General features: G+C 40.5%; 1 protein-coding gene across 1 annotated transcript in view; it reads right to left on the reverse strand.

Annotated features, from left to right (window-relative positions):
- adarb2 (adenosine deaminase RNA specific B2 (inactive)) overlaps window positions 1-18,745 on the reverse strand; it is a 171,734-nt gene that overhangs the window by 14,647 nt on the left and 138,342 nt on the right. Inside the window, exons 4-7 of the mRNA XM_019274814.2 lie at window positions 16,028-16,142; window positions 6,245-6,413; window positions 2,496-2,647; window positions 803-971 (exon numbers count right to left, since the gene is read on the reverse strand). Of these exons, the coding sequence (XP_019130359.1) occupies window positions 803-971; window positions 2,496-2,647; window positions 6,245-6,413; window positions 16,028-16,142 (605 nt within the window). The remainder of the gene's footprint in view (window positions 1-802; window positions 972-2,495; window positions 2,648-6,244; window positions 6,414-16,027; window positions 16,143-18,745) is intronic.

The raw sequence follows: 18,745 nt of genomic DNA on the forward strand, positions 1-18,745 counted from the left end.
CTAGCTGCTGCTGAGACGAGAGTCCGCCGCAAAGATCCGGAGATTAAAACAATGACGTGATTAATACACTAATTCATTACAACGGGATTAGCCGTTCAAGTCACATATGGGAAATCAATAGTCACCACCTACACTGCAAAAGATTTCCGCGTACAGCATGGCTCCTGTCAACACAAACACACACCAAGGTAAATATCACACAAACCCAGCTCATAAAGCGCATTTTAAAAGCCTTTATTTAAACAGAGATCACTCCTCCTCATAAGGAAGCTAATCTCCTCATAAAGTTAAACCTCCAAACAATCCTTTTACCTTCCTCATGTAGGCCAGACACCTCCTGGGTGAAAGGCTGTGCTGATCACATAGTTTGTTAGGTGTTTATGTCATGATATGTTGTGCTGACCTTTACAATCAAAATCACACAATCCATGCACTGATAAGTTTAATATAATAAATGATATTTATTGGTGTTGCTGAACTTCTTTGACTATTTACCTAGATCAGTGCTAAATGCTTTAGATATACAACTGTGGATATATCACAGATCTATTAAAGCACCTTATCTAAAAAATAAACCAACACTGAGCTCTTTCAGGTATAAATCAGTTTGCACGATGTTCAGATTTAAGGAGCATTTGAAAAATAGTTTTGACCCATTTGTCAGACAGCAAACTCAACACGTGAGGCAGAATATAAACAGAGTTTTCATTTTGAAAATGCCAAATTGCAAAAAAAAAGTGCAGCCTTAAACCCAGAAAGTAAGAACATTTTAAACCCAGAGGTAACATCTGACAGCACTGACCTGGTGATCTTGTCCGTGCAGGACATGGTGATGAGCTGCTCGCCCTGTAAGACGCCGTCCCAAGTCTGGACGGGCCCCCGGCATCGCACAGGTACCGTCCCCTCCCCGGACTCGATTTTGGTCCTCAGATGGCTGCGGTGCTTTCTCATGAGGTGTCTGCTGCTGTGTACTGCCAACACAACGCATACAATCACAGCCTGAGCTTCATCGTTGCACATTATGTCATCTCTTATTACACGGCTGTGCTCGATACCCAATTTAATTAGCCGATAATGAAGTCTGTTATTTATAAACAACACAAAGCTGTTTCACAGCTAATCATGTCAATCAGCAGCCAAGATTTATTTTAGTAGAGTTCTGATCAAATTTACTCAAAATCCACCAGCTTAGAAAAATATCAGCTAAAGCACGCTGGAAACAGTTTCCAATATTGATTTTAATATATTATAAAAAATGATCCATTATATGGTACACTTTAGCAGTTAAGTGTTATAGTCTGTATTATTAGGAATGTTCTCAGCTACTGATGTGTACCTAACTGTATATAATTAGAAAAAGTTGAAAAGTTGAAATATTATGTTCAGCCAAAAAAAAAACTTAAACATTACTATATTTTACCAGTAAGAGGACAGGTACAGTTTCCAGCCGAGGATAAATATTACAAATCCTGTTAGGAAATTCAAATATTACTTTTGTCCTGCTGAAGTGCTAATGAAGTAAACATCTGACTGGACTGTTGCTGGATTAAGTAGTTTTGATGCAGCCTTGATGCAGTTCATATTAGGCATGATATGAAGTAGTGTTAAGTATAAATCTCTTTTTAGCCCAGACCCTTGATACATTTTGGTGTACATGACCTCTACAGCTGCTAATATTATTAAAGTAGACAGTATTTGCACAAAAATACACCGAATCTTCATTTACAGATGCTGGATAAATTCTAGATATTGTTCTTCTTGCTCTCAGTGCTTTCTTGCTTGTATACTGATAATCACAACCCTATTACAACCTCTTATTTCTTTAGGCTTAAACTCCACTTCCTTCTCTTCTCCTTTCCCTCTCTGTGACAGCAAGCTAAGAATTAAGCCCCGAGTTCCAGCTCAGACGTGTTTAAGAACAGTCAGGAAAAGGTACTGAGTCATTTTCTAATCTCTGAGAGCGCACTGCAGAACATTTAAAAGGTTTAATGACACAAAAAAAACATCAGGTTCAAAGGCTTCTCCAATGACAGCATTGTCTCTTCTTCCTGTTACTGGTTTCACAAGAATCTCAGTATGTCCTCCACTGTAGTGTATATTCATAGAGCTGAAGAGCAGCTTTGTGATGAAAGGACGAGGGAGGGGTCGAGGGGATATACATTCTACTGATGGAAACTGCAGTCCAGATTACATTTCTGAACTCGTAGGCCACCAGAAAAATGCTGGGCAAACCGTCTAAATGAATATACAATTTATTTTCAGTGGGTAAGCAATAAAATGTCATCTAGTCAGCACAGCGAGGCTGAAAGGGGCCAAAGACAGGATGTGACATGAAAAGGATGCCAGCTTTTTGACTGTGTCAAGGAAAAGAAACTGTGGCTTTCAGAGTATCTCTCTACATATCTCTCTATAAAGCTGAAAAGAGCATGAAAGAATGAGATGACAGAGAAAATGAAATGTGATTATATTAAATAGAAATGCATCATGTATCTTACAGTCAGTTGTGATTTCATAGGGCGAGTTCAGCCTCCCGTCTCCACACGGCGACGTGCTGATGTACATGTGGAAATGGACGTTGTCTCTCAACCTGTAGCCGCACTCCTTGTGCCGCACGAATATCGACTCCTCCCAGTCCTCTGGTCTTTTACTTTAGTAGTGAAAAAGAGAGAAGGCAAACAACAAGTACAAGGGAGACTGATGAGAGAGCTAGCACCATTCATCACAGCATAAGAAATAGATTTCCACTTTTCGTTTTCAATGATGGAGTGAGGCACAGATGCAGAGAGACGGACACTGGCCCTCTGTCTGACCACAGTCCATTCTCCTGCTGTCACACACACTCCTGGACATTACTCAGGCTGCCCAAACGTCTCAGGGGAAATGGGGAGAGTGAGTTTAACCTGTGGTCTATACATGCTTTTTGCATTTGAGTCATGAAAGTGTCATCATGAAGGTCAACTAAAGATCTGGCCGTGTTAAAACAATGGTTAAATATAAAACAGAAATATCTGCAGTATGGATTTTACTGGAACTGTAAATAAACTGTAAGTCACAGTTATGGTGTGTTTACATGTGCAGCAACTGCATAGAAAGTCAGTGGAAAGATGTCTGGGGTGGTGCGTGCTGAGGCAATCGTGTAAGTTGAAAATCTTTCAGCTAGTACAATTTTTTTTTTACTGTTGACATAGAAAGATGAAAAACAAGTGAGTGGACAAAAATAAAACAACAGAATGAACTGGACTCATTAATTCTGAGAATAACTATGGGCATAATAATAATAATAACAATAATAATGTTAATTAAGGATAGGACCTTTCACGGAGCAAGGCCACAAAGTGTGTTAAAAAAAGAAACAAACAATAAAACATAAAGTATACAGCAGGTGAGAGGAAGGCCAGTTTAAATAAATAGATCTTGAGCTGCTTTTTTTTGTTTTAAAGATTATATATATATTGTTTTTTTCAGGCTTTATTGGATAGAGACAGCTGAAGAGTGACAGGAATGCAGGGAGAGAGAGATGGGGAATGACATGCAAGAAAGAGCCACAGGTTGGATTCGAATCCTGGGCTTCCGCAGTAAGGACTCGAATCCTGGGCTTCCGCAGTAAGGACTGAGCCTTCGCACATGGGGCAGCTGCTCTACCAACTGAGTTAAACGCCTCCCCTCGAGCTGCTTTTTAAAGACTACAACAGAAACCACAGAACATAAGTCTACAATAAACCATTAAGCCCTGGTCAGAAGACATAAGAGAACTACATGTGATATAAGGTTTGGGCAGGTCAGAGATGTATGCTGAGTGCAGGGCTCTATATGTGAGAACAAGTACGAACTTTCAACTTGATGTGAAGCCGATGTAAAGTCCATAAAATGGGTGTGATGTGAGGTGTTCTTCTGGACCTTCTTGCAGCAGCGTTCTGGACCGGTTGTAGAGATGGTCCAGAGACGCCTTGCAGAGGCAGGTGAAAAGGGAATTATGTAATCTAGCTATATGATATAAAGCATGAATGATCATCTGTAGCTCAGGCTGTGATTCAACAGCCATATGTTTGGCAAAATTCGTTAACTGAAAGAAAAACAAATGTGTCAGTGATTTACAGTACACTGTACAGCTGGTGCATGTTGGTTATTAGGTTTGATGATGCAGTAGACAGTCCCTTCCCTTTCCATCTGAGCACACCTTTAACACTAGAGACTGCTATCTGTGCATAACATTATACTGTAGCGATATGAATCATTAGAAAGATGCTGCAAGTTTTTAGGGCAGCTAAATCAATAAATAAGTTTTAAAAACTTTCTCCCATTCATTAACAGTGAGCTGAATACTTTGTAATGCGGCCGACTCGGTGATGCATAATCTAACTTTTTAAAAAATGGGTCATTGTTTCTGCTGTGAGCTGGAAAAAGACTTTCATCACTCACACACACACATAGGTATGTACACATAGTATATTTAAACCATGCATCAGAATGCAAAGCATGGCTGCACTCTTTATCTAACCTCTCCTCTGTCTCCGATGTCCTTTCACTGAGTGTAAATATGGCAGTTCTGGCATTTTGTTTGGTCATTTCATTATGAGTTATCTTCCCCATTAGCCATTTTACTCAGCCACAAAGTCTCTGTACCTGCCATCCAGCATTGTGCTAAGACAAAAAGTCAGTGCTGTGTATGCAAATATGACATTCAACGATCTCGACTTCTAGCCACTAATCTGATGAATCAGCCTTGCTATCGAGTTCCTTGGGGAAAACACAATATATGCTTATGCAACTGAGGCAGTTAGGAGTCAAAACTCATCAAGACTGTCTGTTGATAGTGCTAAAAATCTTGGTGACACTTTGTGTGCACCGGAGCACGCCTCACAGGTTGGTAAGGCACACAGAGCAGATACATTTAAAAAAGTGCTAAAAACAAATAGGCCATTGAGACCATGAGCTAAACCAGTTGACTGTGTGATAGTATGCTTAGTTAGCTGGAGAGAACAGCACACATATGGCTCGTTGATTATTGAAAAGCAGTGCTGTTTCCATGGAGCTTATTATAGAGGAGAGAGTGTTCTTTGGCACTGCAGTGGGAGGTCATAACAAACAAGATATGTATTAATATGATATTGGCCTAGGTTTAAAAAACAAAGGTTAGAGGGTTCCTTAAACAGTTTACAGCATTAGTTCTCTTTGAATCACAAGCCAAACAAAATGAGTACTTTCACTTCTAATTATAGAGATTATGGAACATTTGGCCACTGTGGCCAAATCACAACAAGAAAGAAGTCACTGCAAAATCTGACTAAAGTTAAAGCTAAAATTATCTGACATTTAGCCACTTTAAAACCCACCTGAAAACATATTTAGTCATCTTTTTCTACAGTCAAAAATAATGTCAAAATACTGTATTCATAGTTTTTTATATTAGTCAGAAATGATCTTTTTGCTTCTCCTGTGAAAGTTTGATGACTCATTCAACAAGCTAAGACAAAGGCAAAACGTGTGTTCATGTTTGTTAGTTAGATAAGACAAAGACTTGAGCAGGAAAGTTAATGTGGGTTGTTGTTCAGAGCCTGTAGCTCTTGTGTAGCAGGCTGCTGTCTGGCTCAGTGTGACCATCTGCTCTGCCTCTTGATAGAACACTGATGTTAGATCTGATTGGCTGCATCAAAATAAGATCTCCATCTAAGTTTAATTTTACCAGAACAGTATTCCATCAAATTAATGGGAAAAAAAGGAGAATCATCATGAAACCAAAAGATATAAATTCATCCCTTTTGTTTTCTGACATTTTCTCACAGTAGAACAAATGATGCACTGAGCTGATATGTATGCAAAAAATATGATTTAATGACAACTGGACTTTAAGGCAAGCAGAACAAATCCTGAGTGTATTCAGCTGAACAAAAACATATTTTAACGATAATGATTTGATAATGATTGAACTTTTAAGGTGTAAAATAATCTGTTAATTCTTCTTTATAAGTGTGTTTTAACAGTAATACTTATTATAATACTTATAATAAGCCATTTTAATTTGCCAACTTAAGCTTTAGGAAACTGTGGTGGGAATTTGAACAGGTAAGTCAGTCAGCAAAGAAGCATGAGATGGCTATTGATTTTTCTACAATAAGCCAGCCTTCCACACTACCAATCGACTAGCCATAGCGAGCATAATCTGGCTGTTTCAGGGGATTAATGTGAATATCACAGGAATTTCACAACTGCGGACAGCACTCGAAGCAGAAGACAGATTTGTTACCTCAAGAAGAGTTCAAGTTGAGAGTAGAGGAAGCGTAGCAGGGCTCTGCGGGCCGTGACTTCAGCGTGACAGTCGTTGACCACTTGTCCCTGGTCACTCAGGTACTCCCCGTTGATACACTTGGTGCCCGTGGATAACGCCACCACCTGGGCATGTCTGAGGTCCAGACCTGTAGAACAATTACACAAATGTTAGGCTTATTCTGCTTGTCATACGTTCCACTGACTACATTGATTTCTTAGTCAATGAGTTAATAGTAACCTTCAGTGTTTAGTACCTAATGCGTGTCCTCTCTGACTGTGGGAGGCCATTATTAAGAAAGTCGGAGAACACAGAGACTTTCACAAAAGAAGAAATCAGACTTCCACACTTTAGACCATACCATAAATATAACTATTATTTCCCTGTTTGCAATATATTTCTATACCAAATACTCGGTGTGCCCCCAAACTCTTCACCCGAGCACATTTGAATAGTTTTAGACAGTGAGAACCAAAGGAAGAGGTGAATATACATTTGGCATAAGTGGGCCAAATGTATATTTGTGTGTGTGTGAAGTTTAAAAAGGTCATTTAGACAGGTAACTTTTTCCATGACTGCAGTTCTCTGAGTAGCATGAGTGGAGCATCTCCTCAGGAGCTCCTATCACAAAACACCTGCCTGGATTAGCTGGACCCAGGGGGTGAAGGAGAGAACAGACCCTGTACATATAAACTGGGCTAGCACCACACCATCTCAGTCTAAAACTAGAAAAGGGAGGAGGACACTTTTCTCCATATTTACTCTGAAATCCAAGTTCAACAGCAATCTGCGTGTCCTTGTTGCTGCTTTAAAGATCCAGTGTCTAAGACTTATTAACAGAAATTAAATATAATAACAAGAATGAGCCTTTTATATCTACAGATGCCACAGGTCTTTATGTCTTTATGCCACTCATTAGCAAATGTACCCACAGGGATCTACAGCCACCTGACTGGTCTTTCTTCTGCCTCAGTGTAGGATGATATACTGAGATCCTGATATCTGTGGGTGGTATACTAGGATGCAGATATAGGCATTGTTGGGGAGGGTAAAGGTCAACAGTGCCATTTTTCTAGCGGTGCCTTCCCAGACAGCTTAACAAAGACTAAAGTCCTGGGATGTTAATAAAGTAAAAAGGAAGTCATCATTCTCCTTCAGGTCCATCACTGACTGACTGACTGACTGACCTTGAGGAGGTTTATTTCTAATTCCTGGGAAAGAGGGACAGCAGCAAACAGTTTTTTGGTCCAACCTCAGTACCAGAGGGCAGATTTTTAGAGAGATTCATCAGCTCTGGGGTAGGGGCAGTGGAAGCCACAAAAATCTGTTTGTTGTGCCGGTCAAAAAGCATCTTGAGGAGGAACGGTAGCACAGTAGATCTGCTTTTTCAAGAACTCAGGGGCTTGAGGAAGGAGTTTCTAACCCACCCATCTCACCCAGGCAACATACTCAATGTGAGACATGAAGCAAATGCTATGACAGAGATCACAGATCCTAAGTAATCCTGTCTCGTGTTGGTTTTGCTTTAAGGAAAAGACACTTTTCCCAGTGGGGATTGAGGCCAGTGCAGGGCCATGTGAGAGCCCGACTGACTGACAGAGGTGGTGCAGAGGAGGGAGAGGCTGGATCAGCACGTTAACCGCATGCCATTCCTTCCTCGGCTGCTACAAATCTCTCCCATCGCCTCTGAAAGTCAGGCTTCGCTGGCTTCTGGCAGACCTGCAGGCATCGCCGGGCCGGCACATGAGCTTTTATCAGCCTCGGCCCAGATGGCACTGCGGCGGTGGAGTCCTGACACCTCTACTGATGAGGAATGGGAAGGAGGGCAAGGGAGGGAAAAGTTAAGGGAGGGAGGGTGGAGGAGGGTGTGTGGCGTTTTTTGTGGACAGTTCTAATATTGAGCATAGAGAAAAAAGAGAAAGTACAGTGGAAAACCTCAAATATTTGTGCTAAAAAAAATTGTCTGTCAAGTTGATGGTGGGAAAAATAAGATGAATGTACTACATTTCACCAGACTGACAAGTTATATGGTTCATATTACTTAAACCTACAATAACAACAGTAGAACCAATACCTTTTAACAAACAGTTGCTTGTTTACACATCCAGTAGATACAGACCAACATTAGTATTCATTTGGAGTCATGCTGAAGTCCAAAATAAACTCTCTTTTAAGTTCTGTTTGTGGTCTCCACCAGCTCCTGACAAAGATGCTCTGCTACCTTCACCAGCTGGCTGCAAAATCTACAGCTCTCTGCTGAGGCTAACAACAATGACACTGATAAGAGTGGTGCAAATGAACCAAACCAGGAAAGTTTAAGGAGTAAAAACCAAAAGACTGAGCTGAAAGAGGCTAAAATGCACCATAGAGGGTCATGGGATCCACTGATAGGAAACCTTTGGTTTTTGGTTAAATCGGCTTTAAAACTCTCTTTTATTACCTAGGATTAGTTTCAATAGTTAAGACAGACATCTTTCGATCGATCCTTTTTTAAAAATATTTCACATTTAAACAAGCCCCAACGCAACAACTGAAGATATTGAGTTTAGAAAAAGTGTTGTAAATGCTGTTGCAAATAGTAATTGCTGCTGACTGCTCGTCTAGTGAGTCATCATGTACATTTATTCACTGACATGTTTTACAAGCGTCACAACAGTTAAACGGGTCATTAACAGAATTATGTGTACAGTGTATACACATCATTCTGTGCATACAGATGCGTGCAGTGATTAATCAAATGTGTCAACAGTTCAAACTATTAAAGTATCTCTTAGCACCTTCTGTTATACATCATTCATGCAGCGATTGTAAATGAAGAAGAACAACGCAGGTTATTGTATGACTGCATAGAAAACAATACACTATTTATTTCTGAACAGCACTATTAAACATCTATATCATGATATCATACTAGTACTACTGGCATTCCCTGTAAGCAATGCACACCAATTCCTCCTCGGTGATAAAGCTAGTTCAAAAAGGTAACAGACTCTCCCAATTTCATTCTCCTGCTTTTCCCTGCCGTTCCACTTTGCGATTGTTTAGATCAATTTTGCAGTGGATAATTTCTGCTGCGCTGCTCACTACCCTGGCATGAAATTGCCAGTGAGGTTGCCTTCAGTTTGCAGGAGAGACGACAGGAGGAGGAGGAGGAGGAAGAGAGGTGAATGAGAGAGAGAGACAGCGAGAGAGGTAGAAAGAGAGAGACGTACAGAAGAGATAGAGAGGCCCACAGGCAGTGTGCTGTTTTTAAACCAGGAATAATCAGCTGCATCACAGAAATACAAAAAGAGAGGGTCAAAAGGAACAAGGTAGAGTGGAGCCAAAGGCCTGAGGCACTCTTCACACACAAATACATCTGTTACTGGTGATTCAACGATGTCACACCCCAGGATAACGGCACTGTCAAATAGCATGTACATCACAGACTGAGATCCCAAACTACTCACTATGGCAACTGCACTATACTGTTCAGTGCACAATACTGTCAACAGCCTTTAACAGGAAGACAGAGCACACACCGCCTTACTATGGTAACTCAGGAGGTAAACACACTTTGTGACAGCACATCGAAGACTTTTTTTTTTTGTCAGGTGAACATAGGTTTTTATTTAACAGTGAATTTTGAGGCTGCATAAGTGGAGGGAAAAGAGAGGTAGGGGGTGTGGTAACAATCAAGCAAAACGCTGCAATTTCCCTGTCAAGAATTAAAGAGAATTTGTGCAGCCATTGCCCGCCAACCAGATCTAGAATTTAGGGAAAATTGCACTCATATTCAAGTGAAGTAATATTACTAGCCTTTTCTGAGGCTAAGTTGGACAGTTCAACTTATTTGAATCTACATTAATCTCAGCCGTGGGGGATTCTGGTTTCCTCTTGAGAGAAGCTTTTGTGTCAGATCCAGTCCACACAGCTCCGTCCATTACAAAATTGCTTGGGTGCTGTGGCACAGACATCCTGCTTTCAAAATAAGGAAGTGAGGTAATTTTATTGGTCATGACTGATGTCAGCACCTGTGACAAAATGTATTCTCCCTAATGCACCCCTGCTTACAACTGTGCCACAAAGCTACATGCCAGTCACAAAAATAGAGCCTGGTGTCCTCCTTTAACAAAGCAAGACATCATGACCATACTGGTCTCTGCTCAGAGAACTAAAGACCAAGGTAAAACTGTAATGTTTTTTTGTTTTTTTTTCTGAAGCAGTTTCTTTTTCTTATGTTACAATATGACTCACCATTTTCTCAAACAGCCACAGCATATGTTACCTCTGTGTTTCTGCTCAATGTTGCATTACCTCCACCCCACAACACTGGTTCTCCTATACATGTTGGCAAAACGGCCCAAAATGACCAGGATGCATCATGGTACATTACACAGCGCTGCAGCAGACTGTGAGCCAGTCGTTTAGGCTGTTAGACCAGACAGCCTCACAAAAATGTATGTTTTGATTTAAGAGGCCGGGCTTCTTATTGAAGGGGTCGGGCTCTTCTGGGGAAACAAAGTAAGGTGAAGCCAGGTCACTGATGTCAGCCATGGATACACAGGGGAGAAAGGAACATTAAATCAATGGTTACGCTTCATATGTGGTAGTGGGGCTGATATAACCAGACTTTTAGTCTCTAACAAGTGTCTAGCTCCAGAAACACTGAATACTACGTGTACCATAATGCAACAGTAGTATCTTTGATCCAATCACCCCTTGTGAGGACATCATAAAACTGTTTTTACAGACTGAATAATCCTCTTCATGATGTGTAAATAACACTTCATGTGTAAAAATGGTCAAGTGCCCCTTTAATGTGTCACCTTGTACTAAAGCTGTATCTGACTGTTCTTTAGTGAAAATGGTGCAAACAAATATGTGTAGTTATAGTGGTGTCATCATCAGTCACTCAGAATAGATGTGAAGTATCCAGAAGAAACTGATCTCATTTGAGTTTTTATGCTTCTTGGGAGTTTTGTCTTCGATGCAGATTTAGATAGTGTTAAAGCTTTCTAACACACTAACAAGCAGTGTACCAGAGGAATGCTAATAAGGACACTTTCCACAATTCTACTATCCGCTACAAATATAGTGGAATCCAAACCCAATAATATATAAAGTCTATTTTCAAGTTGTATGTCATTATTCCTCCTCTGCATTTGATCCATCATAGTAGCATTACTCAGCCATAGTACAACACCCAGAGACAAAGTCCATTTCAGAGGCCACTGTTAGATCAGTGAGAATGTTCATAATGGCTGAGAAGAAACCAGTGGTTTTAAAGTAACTAAGCACAACTAGTACAAGTGTTTTATTTATTTACTTTGCATGTCTGCTCTACAAAATTTTATGGGTTAATATTTCACTTTTTTACATTACTACATTTATTTGACAGCTACTGCTACATGCTGCACATAATGTAAATTTATCTGTCTTAACAAGTCATTTTCGCTACAGGTGTGTAGGAGAATCTAAGGTGATTATACAGTAATGAAATGCATGCAATATTGGATTTCTGATAGATGTCCCTAAATCTTACACACTGGAAAGCCTAACATGGCTGATTTCACTAACTGCTTTATTATTAAAAAATACTTTTAGGTGTCAATAATAAATGAATAATGACTTTGTACAATTCAGATTTCTTTGTAGTATGAATCATAATATGATCATCAAACAAAATTGTCAATGATTTCTACACTGACTAGCCACAACAATAAAATGCTGTTGTGTTTACGCATGTCTGAACTGATAATCTAATCTAATCTACGTAGCAATATTACTATGAAAGAGATGATTCTGCTTGAAGAATACTTTTACCTTTGATAATAAAGCACATTTTTGTGATGATATTATTTGTACAGAATTGTATTTTACTTTTGTTTGAGTACATGGTCTGAATATTTTCTGTCTACCAGTGCAAGATACTGGAGATACCCATGCAAACATGTAACCTTCATGTAAACTCACACCAGAAGCCTCAAGCTGCCCATAGTAGGGTTGGTCAGTGCTAACCACTGATCTTCCATGCACTAGTCCAGAAACATGGTCATGGTCAGCTGAAGCAAATATCTCCAAAATATTAAGTATGAAGCCACAATGAGAAAGCAATTATGGGAATGGGAATAAGGACAAATTACTAAGTGTACTTTACAGGCAATCGTGATTAGGACCCACTAGGAGAGTCAAATAGAAAAAAAAGAATAAATGACATGACCATGAACTTTACAGTGATCCATTATTACACAAGGCAACGGCAATCGACAGACACTGCAAAGCTATTATCTGAATCCTTTTATTCTCTATGGTTATAAAGCAGGAAAAATGTTTCCTAATAAGCCACCCATTATCTCTAAGCACCATAAAGCAGACATTAAAACATTTTCTTCTGAAGCAGAATGAGCTCTCAAGGTCAACTTTTAGTAAACTCATTTATATGCCATTTAGGTTGAGCTCCATAAATCCTATCTTTGATGTGTTCTTTCATCGCAAGATGTTGGATGATTGCACTGAATGTCATCCAACGTGTGTCGTTTGAATCACAGGAAATCTCTGAAAATGCTCAGCACTCACAGAGAGAGAGAGAGAGAGAGAGAGAGAGAGAGAGAAAATAACAACACTAACTTGGCAAGAGGAGAGAATGCACCCTGTTGAATCTTTATTAGCTTTAACAGGCAGCAGCTCTGAACATATAAGGGTGTCTTTGTGAAATGCTGCTGAAGCTCTCAAATCTCTCTCTCTCTGCTGCAACACACCCTGGGCACATCTCTGCTAATTTTTTTTTTTTTGCCTCTTAGCAAGCTGTTTTGTTGCTGGATGTGATTATTGAACGTTAAAAATTTCGGCAGCCGGAAAACCAGATAAAGAGTAGAGAAAAAAACCTTATTTGAAAATGGATATGCAGACTAAGAACCATAGCTTAACCGTCATTTGTAATCAACTTGTTTGAAACCCTTTGCTCTCATCTCTTTCTTTGAGTCCCTGTGGTATTTTCCCCACTCGGAGTCTCATCGCCCTGCTGAATAAAAACCTCAGAAGAAGCTTCTCTCATCCCATTCAACAAACAAGTTTTAAAAAAAGCAGGAGGAAGGGGGGTCTTTTTAGTATTTTCCATGTGGACGTTCCTGATTTTTCATGTGTCTGAGCACATCTGAACACTGTTTACCATCTGCAGGCACCCGACGCTATCTCGGATCGATTCAAATGAGATTTTCCACACTATTTGACAATGTGTTCTGGTGGTTACTTTGGCGGTCTTCTTGTAACTCTCAGCCTGGTGGCGAGGCTAATCTCACTCAGGTTGCAGCCCAACTCTCTCGGTGGGACTCCAGCAAGGGTGGATGGCGGGAGGGGGGTTGCTGTCTGTCTACGGTTCAAAGACGGACCCTGATTAATATTCTTGAGGCAAAAGCAGAGGCATGAGACGCACAGAGAGACAGAGTGGGAGAGAGGATGGGGGGGCGGAGCAGAACAGGACTCCCCAGCGTTCCTGTCAAGTTTGGTGTCTGACTGTATGCACGCTGGCCACCGCGCCGCTGCTGCTGCCTCACTGTGAATACTTGGCAGCCCCACGTCTGGATCTCTGAAGATAACGCGTGCTATTAATAAACAAACAGAAGCAATTACTGGGAGGCAGAGGAGAGGAGAGGGATTGGATTAGGTCAGGATGAGCAGCAGTCTCACTGAAGTCTAAACTGATGAGCTGCAGCACTCCAAAGACAGCAGAGATACCAATCCCTCCTCACTGACCCCTGCACCCCCACAGCCTGCAGCCACACAGGGAGATAACACTCCTCAGCGTGTGTGCACATGGATTTGTGTGTGTGTGTGTGTGTGTGTGTGTGTCAGCACTCCACGTGTGCATACCTGTGTGCATTTGTGTCTGTATGGTCTTTTTTGTATTGTAGCCCATAAATAGTGAAGGCCCTGTGTTTTGGGATATTACTATTACTATTATGGTTAGATGGTGGCAATATAACAACTGACTTTAGGTTTTGGCCTGGAACTTTTGAAACAAAATTCTTTTTTCCCATGGATTCTGTGCAGACCAGATGAAATTACTCAGATAAGCCACACAAATTTGTGTCTAGATTGATTTACCGCCATTTAGAATTGTGTCCAATTTTTTTTCTTCTCCTCCTGCATATTTTAAGCGTTTGGCACCACATTTGATACAGAACAGGAATGAGTGAGTGCATGTATATCTGTTCAGCCAACAAAGCCAACTTATTTGGGACTGAACTCAGAACAGGGGAGGCTCAAACCAGATGTGGGCTAGACTAACTTATTTACCAAACCTGCCTCAGAATTGAGCATCAGAGCAATGTTTTTCTTTCTACAATATCACCAGCTAACAGCAACAACTAATAACGAAGCGGTTGTGAAGTGAAGTGGAATTGCCAAAAACTGCAGATCCTTGAATGGCCACTTGAGGCTGGTTACAGAACAAGTCTCCATAAGTCCCCATGTTAACATGTCAAACTTCACAGCAGAAATAAACATGTTTACAGCCTGGTACAAAAAACAGTTTTGGTCTCTATGGCTAATTTCCTCGTTCATGACAACTGTACTGAGAGTGAATTTTTATAGAACTCACCTGTTCAAATTATATTAAGGCTTAAAGTTATGCATGGTTGCCTTGAATGACAGGTGGCTGCCCTTACAGGTTTAAAGAATCTGGATTCATTCAACCCACCTCAGTTCCACCAATCCAACCAAAGGTCAACATCATTGGCCATTTTTAGCTTAGCCTATGGCTGCGGCCAGAGCCACTACACTCTGAGCTTCACGACGTTTCTTCATAAACCTTTGGGTGACATCCATATTTTATACTGTCTATTCTAGGGTAGATAGCATGGAGCCTAAGCCCATCAAAACACACCAAACAACAATCCGACATAGTAAGCAACAAAACATTCACTTCTGTCTGAAACATCATCAGCTAACAGGATACAACTGTAAAAAAACAGTTGTGGTTCTGCTCTGGATTTAGATTATTTTTCATGAAAAGTGATTTTGAATGTTCTGAAGTCTTCATAAACAGGAGATTAAAAAAACACGACAGCTCGTTTTGTACAAATGTCATGAGAAATCACTGTGGCGTTTATGCGCGCATCAGTGCACCTATTCTGTTATGAGAGATGTGGAGTGTGTGTGTGTCAGGGTGTGTACATGCATACTGCATGGACCTGTGTATTGTTTTTGCATGCTCTTGTGTATGTGTGGGAGGCACTGATGTAATATGCAACAAACACCACGCACGACAGATAAATAAAGCATGAAAGATAAATGTGTAGTAATAACTCATTGTTTCATGCTGCAGGAGAACAGCAGTGTGAAGCTTCCTCCTCCTCACTGTTCCTTCAGTGTGTCACTCAGTTGGGGTTTCAGATTAAGTTTTAAGCTGATCTAGTTAAGATTTCCACTGTGGCATCTGGAACTCCTGTCAAAGCTGCCTGAGCACAGCGAGTCCAGCATGCAGTGGGGATGACTGACACTCACTACCATGTCTCATTCTCCTCAGAGACTCTGTATAGTCAATAATTCATCAGCAAGGTATACTCTCCTGCACGAGTGCAAGGTACAGCATGGAAACTCTCTCTCTCTCTTCCCATCCTCAGTTTATCATTTCTCTTTCAATCTAGAACTCCTTCCCCTTTCTCTTCCGCCTCCTCCTCTCTCTCTCTCTTTCTCTTTACCTGCCTCACTCACTCTCTCTATATTGCACCACTTCAATAATTCAAAGTGATATATAAAAGTCAATGAAATTTGCCATACCTCGGGTCATTACGATGCCTGCCAGGGATTTGTGTCGAGCGTGTGCAGGAGTGCAGCCGCCCACCAGCGACCGGTACTTCTCCCTCACCAAGTGGAATATTGAATCGGCAAAGTCCTGAAAAACACAATCGCTCCCTTAATTTCTATTAGACACAATATGTGGAGACTGACTTTACAGGTTTCATTTCGCTGTGTAATATTCCACTTCCCTAATCTGTTCAGGTAATACAGTGAGTTTCTGTTTGGGAGATTGGTCCAGAGGTCGACTTACCTGTTTACCTGTTAAGCTATGAGAAGATACAGAAATGAGTCAAACATTCTGTTTCCGACACGACTATACAACACAGTGAGTAGCATGACCAACAGAAAAAAGTTTTAGTACAAATTTTTACAAAAAAATATTAATGTTATATAGCTCATAGAGCTGTGATAACTCTGGGAACTGTTTGAGGCGAGACATTCATCTCCTCCTCTTCTGCACACAGTCAACCTTTGGGAAACACTTACACGTACATGGAAAGTACACTCCTGGTATTCAGCCAGCACAAAGCTGCCAGTATCCTACTATCACTCCACATGGTGTATACTAAAGAGTCTACGGGGACATATACAGAAAATTTAGTGCAAACATTCTCATCGCTTAAAATATAGATAATACAGTTCATGTCCCTTTGGTCAACTTAACCTTTATGTGTATAATGGATGTCTTTGCAGGGGTGCACTTTGAAAGATGTGTGCATTCAGGAGTCATGGAGTCTAAAGAAAGATGCTGAATTGCATTTTGAGAAATGTAGAGAACAGCTTTTTTTAGGAGCTTGACTCATGCTACAGACTAAATGTCAGGATGACTCGACCACTGATGTTTACATTTTAGCCACTCCTTCTTCATTCTGAAATAAATCGCTGGAGTGCCTCTCCAAAACAAAACAGGAAGTCCAGGTAAAAAGCCTTGAAACCTTCAACATAAGAGCATGGTTAAACACTGCTTTACAGCCTGGTTTAAAGGTCAGTGTCAGATTTACTCTATTTACCAAATGTGACAGACATGTTATATACAGTAATATGCATATTTATGCTTTCATTATATTATATATATACATTTTTGACAGTGTCACTAAATCGTACACATTGGTAAGTTACTCTTAACAAAGAAACAGAGGAAAACTAAAGAAAACTGTATGAAGGCCAACTGAGGAGACAACAACATCAGCATCAATATAACCATTCTTATGTTATATTGCATGATTACTCATTGGTGTAAAAGGTAGCATCATAAATTTGATATATTTTTACATACACCATATAAACACCATCTGCCAATTGTAAAGTCTCTCAAAGTGTTCTAGTTTCGTGCTGTAAAGCACCTCTCTTTATGCCATGACGCAAGATTTTGGTTTAGGTCTTTCATAAAATATAATGCACATTAAGGATTTATTAAAGACAAAACATGAGCAGTACTCTGTTTTCTGTTCATCTGTCTCATTTAATAACACGTCTCACCAGACTTCCACTGAATCCACTCTGTTCAACAGATGTTGCAAAAACATGTGGATCATACCCACGCCTCTCCGAACCTTTAATGCTCATTACTCTAGTGGTAATTAACAGCTCAGTCTCCGAGCGGCCTTCATGCCAACTGTAGAGCATAAAATGGATTACCGGGAGATGGCAACCGAGTGTCAGCAGAGTGGGCCTTTTGGACAGATTGAGCCCCCGGTAGCAAAGAGGACATCAACAGATGCCGCGGTGACGGACGCGCAGACTGAGAGAGGAGGAGGGAGATTAAGGGTGAAAAAAGAAAAACAGAGGGAGCGAGCGTCTGAATTAGTGAACATATTGCACATTATAGCCCTCGCCAGGGCTGTGAAATATTCTCACAGTTGGAACTGGCGGTCGAGGTGCTCACAGCTTGTGGTGTGGTGGGTGGTGTATGTGTCCGTGTGTGTGTGTACCCACATGCACATATTGTTGCTCTGACACTGGTGTCAGCCAGCAACAGAGAAGGAATGCTGAGGTGTAGTGAAAAGTCAATAGAATAATAACTTTTAGCACTTTGTTTCAGTTACTCTCTAACAGTTACACGACAGGTGACTTCTGAGACGAATGTAGTTCTCTTTGACAAATGGCAAGAAGGGCAGGAAGAAGAGGGAACATATTCCTCTGAACTTTTCATTTCATGTTGTTTACGTCATGCTTGAATAATCATTCCCATCTAAGAGCTCGAACTCACTGCAGCACATGACGACAGAATGAACAGAAAAGTCAAGCGTATTGGTAGACTATATTTTCAGTAAATTCAGAGTGACCATGTTCAGAAGTCAATTTATGTCACAAAGACGTGAAAAAAGTGACTACTAACGAAATGATTGCTGGCATAGTTGCGAATATGAATATTATTGTGTCAATCAATGTGATTCAATTGCAGAGAAACTTTCGCTGTTTGACCTTCTGTAGATTCCCCCTCCACAATGCAGTTTTTTGTCATTTTCGAGCTACCTACAGTAGCATTAGGTTGCCATATCTTGATAAATCCACCAGTATTGTCTTGTAGGTGTGTGACATTTCTCCAGAGGTAGTATTCTTAAAATCTCTTTGTAGCAGTCGTATCAGCTACCTAGAACAATACTTCAATAATCTGCAACAATTTTGATTATCGACTGAGTGATCGTTTCAGTTGTTCATTAAGTCAAAACGATTAGGGTTAGGGTTAATTAAACA

This window comes from Larimichthys crocea, chromosome XXIII (assembly GCF_000972845.2).
Source record: "Larimichthys crocea isolate SSNF chromosome XXIII, L_crocea_2.0, whole genome shotgun sequence".
Lineage (NCBI taxonomy): Eukaryota > Metazoa > Chordata > Actinopteri > Sciaenidae > Larimichthys > Larimichthys crocea.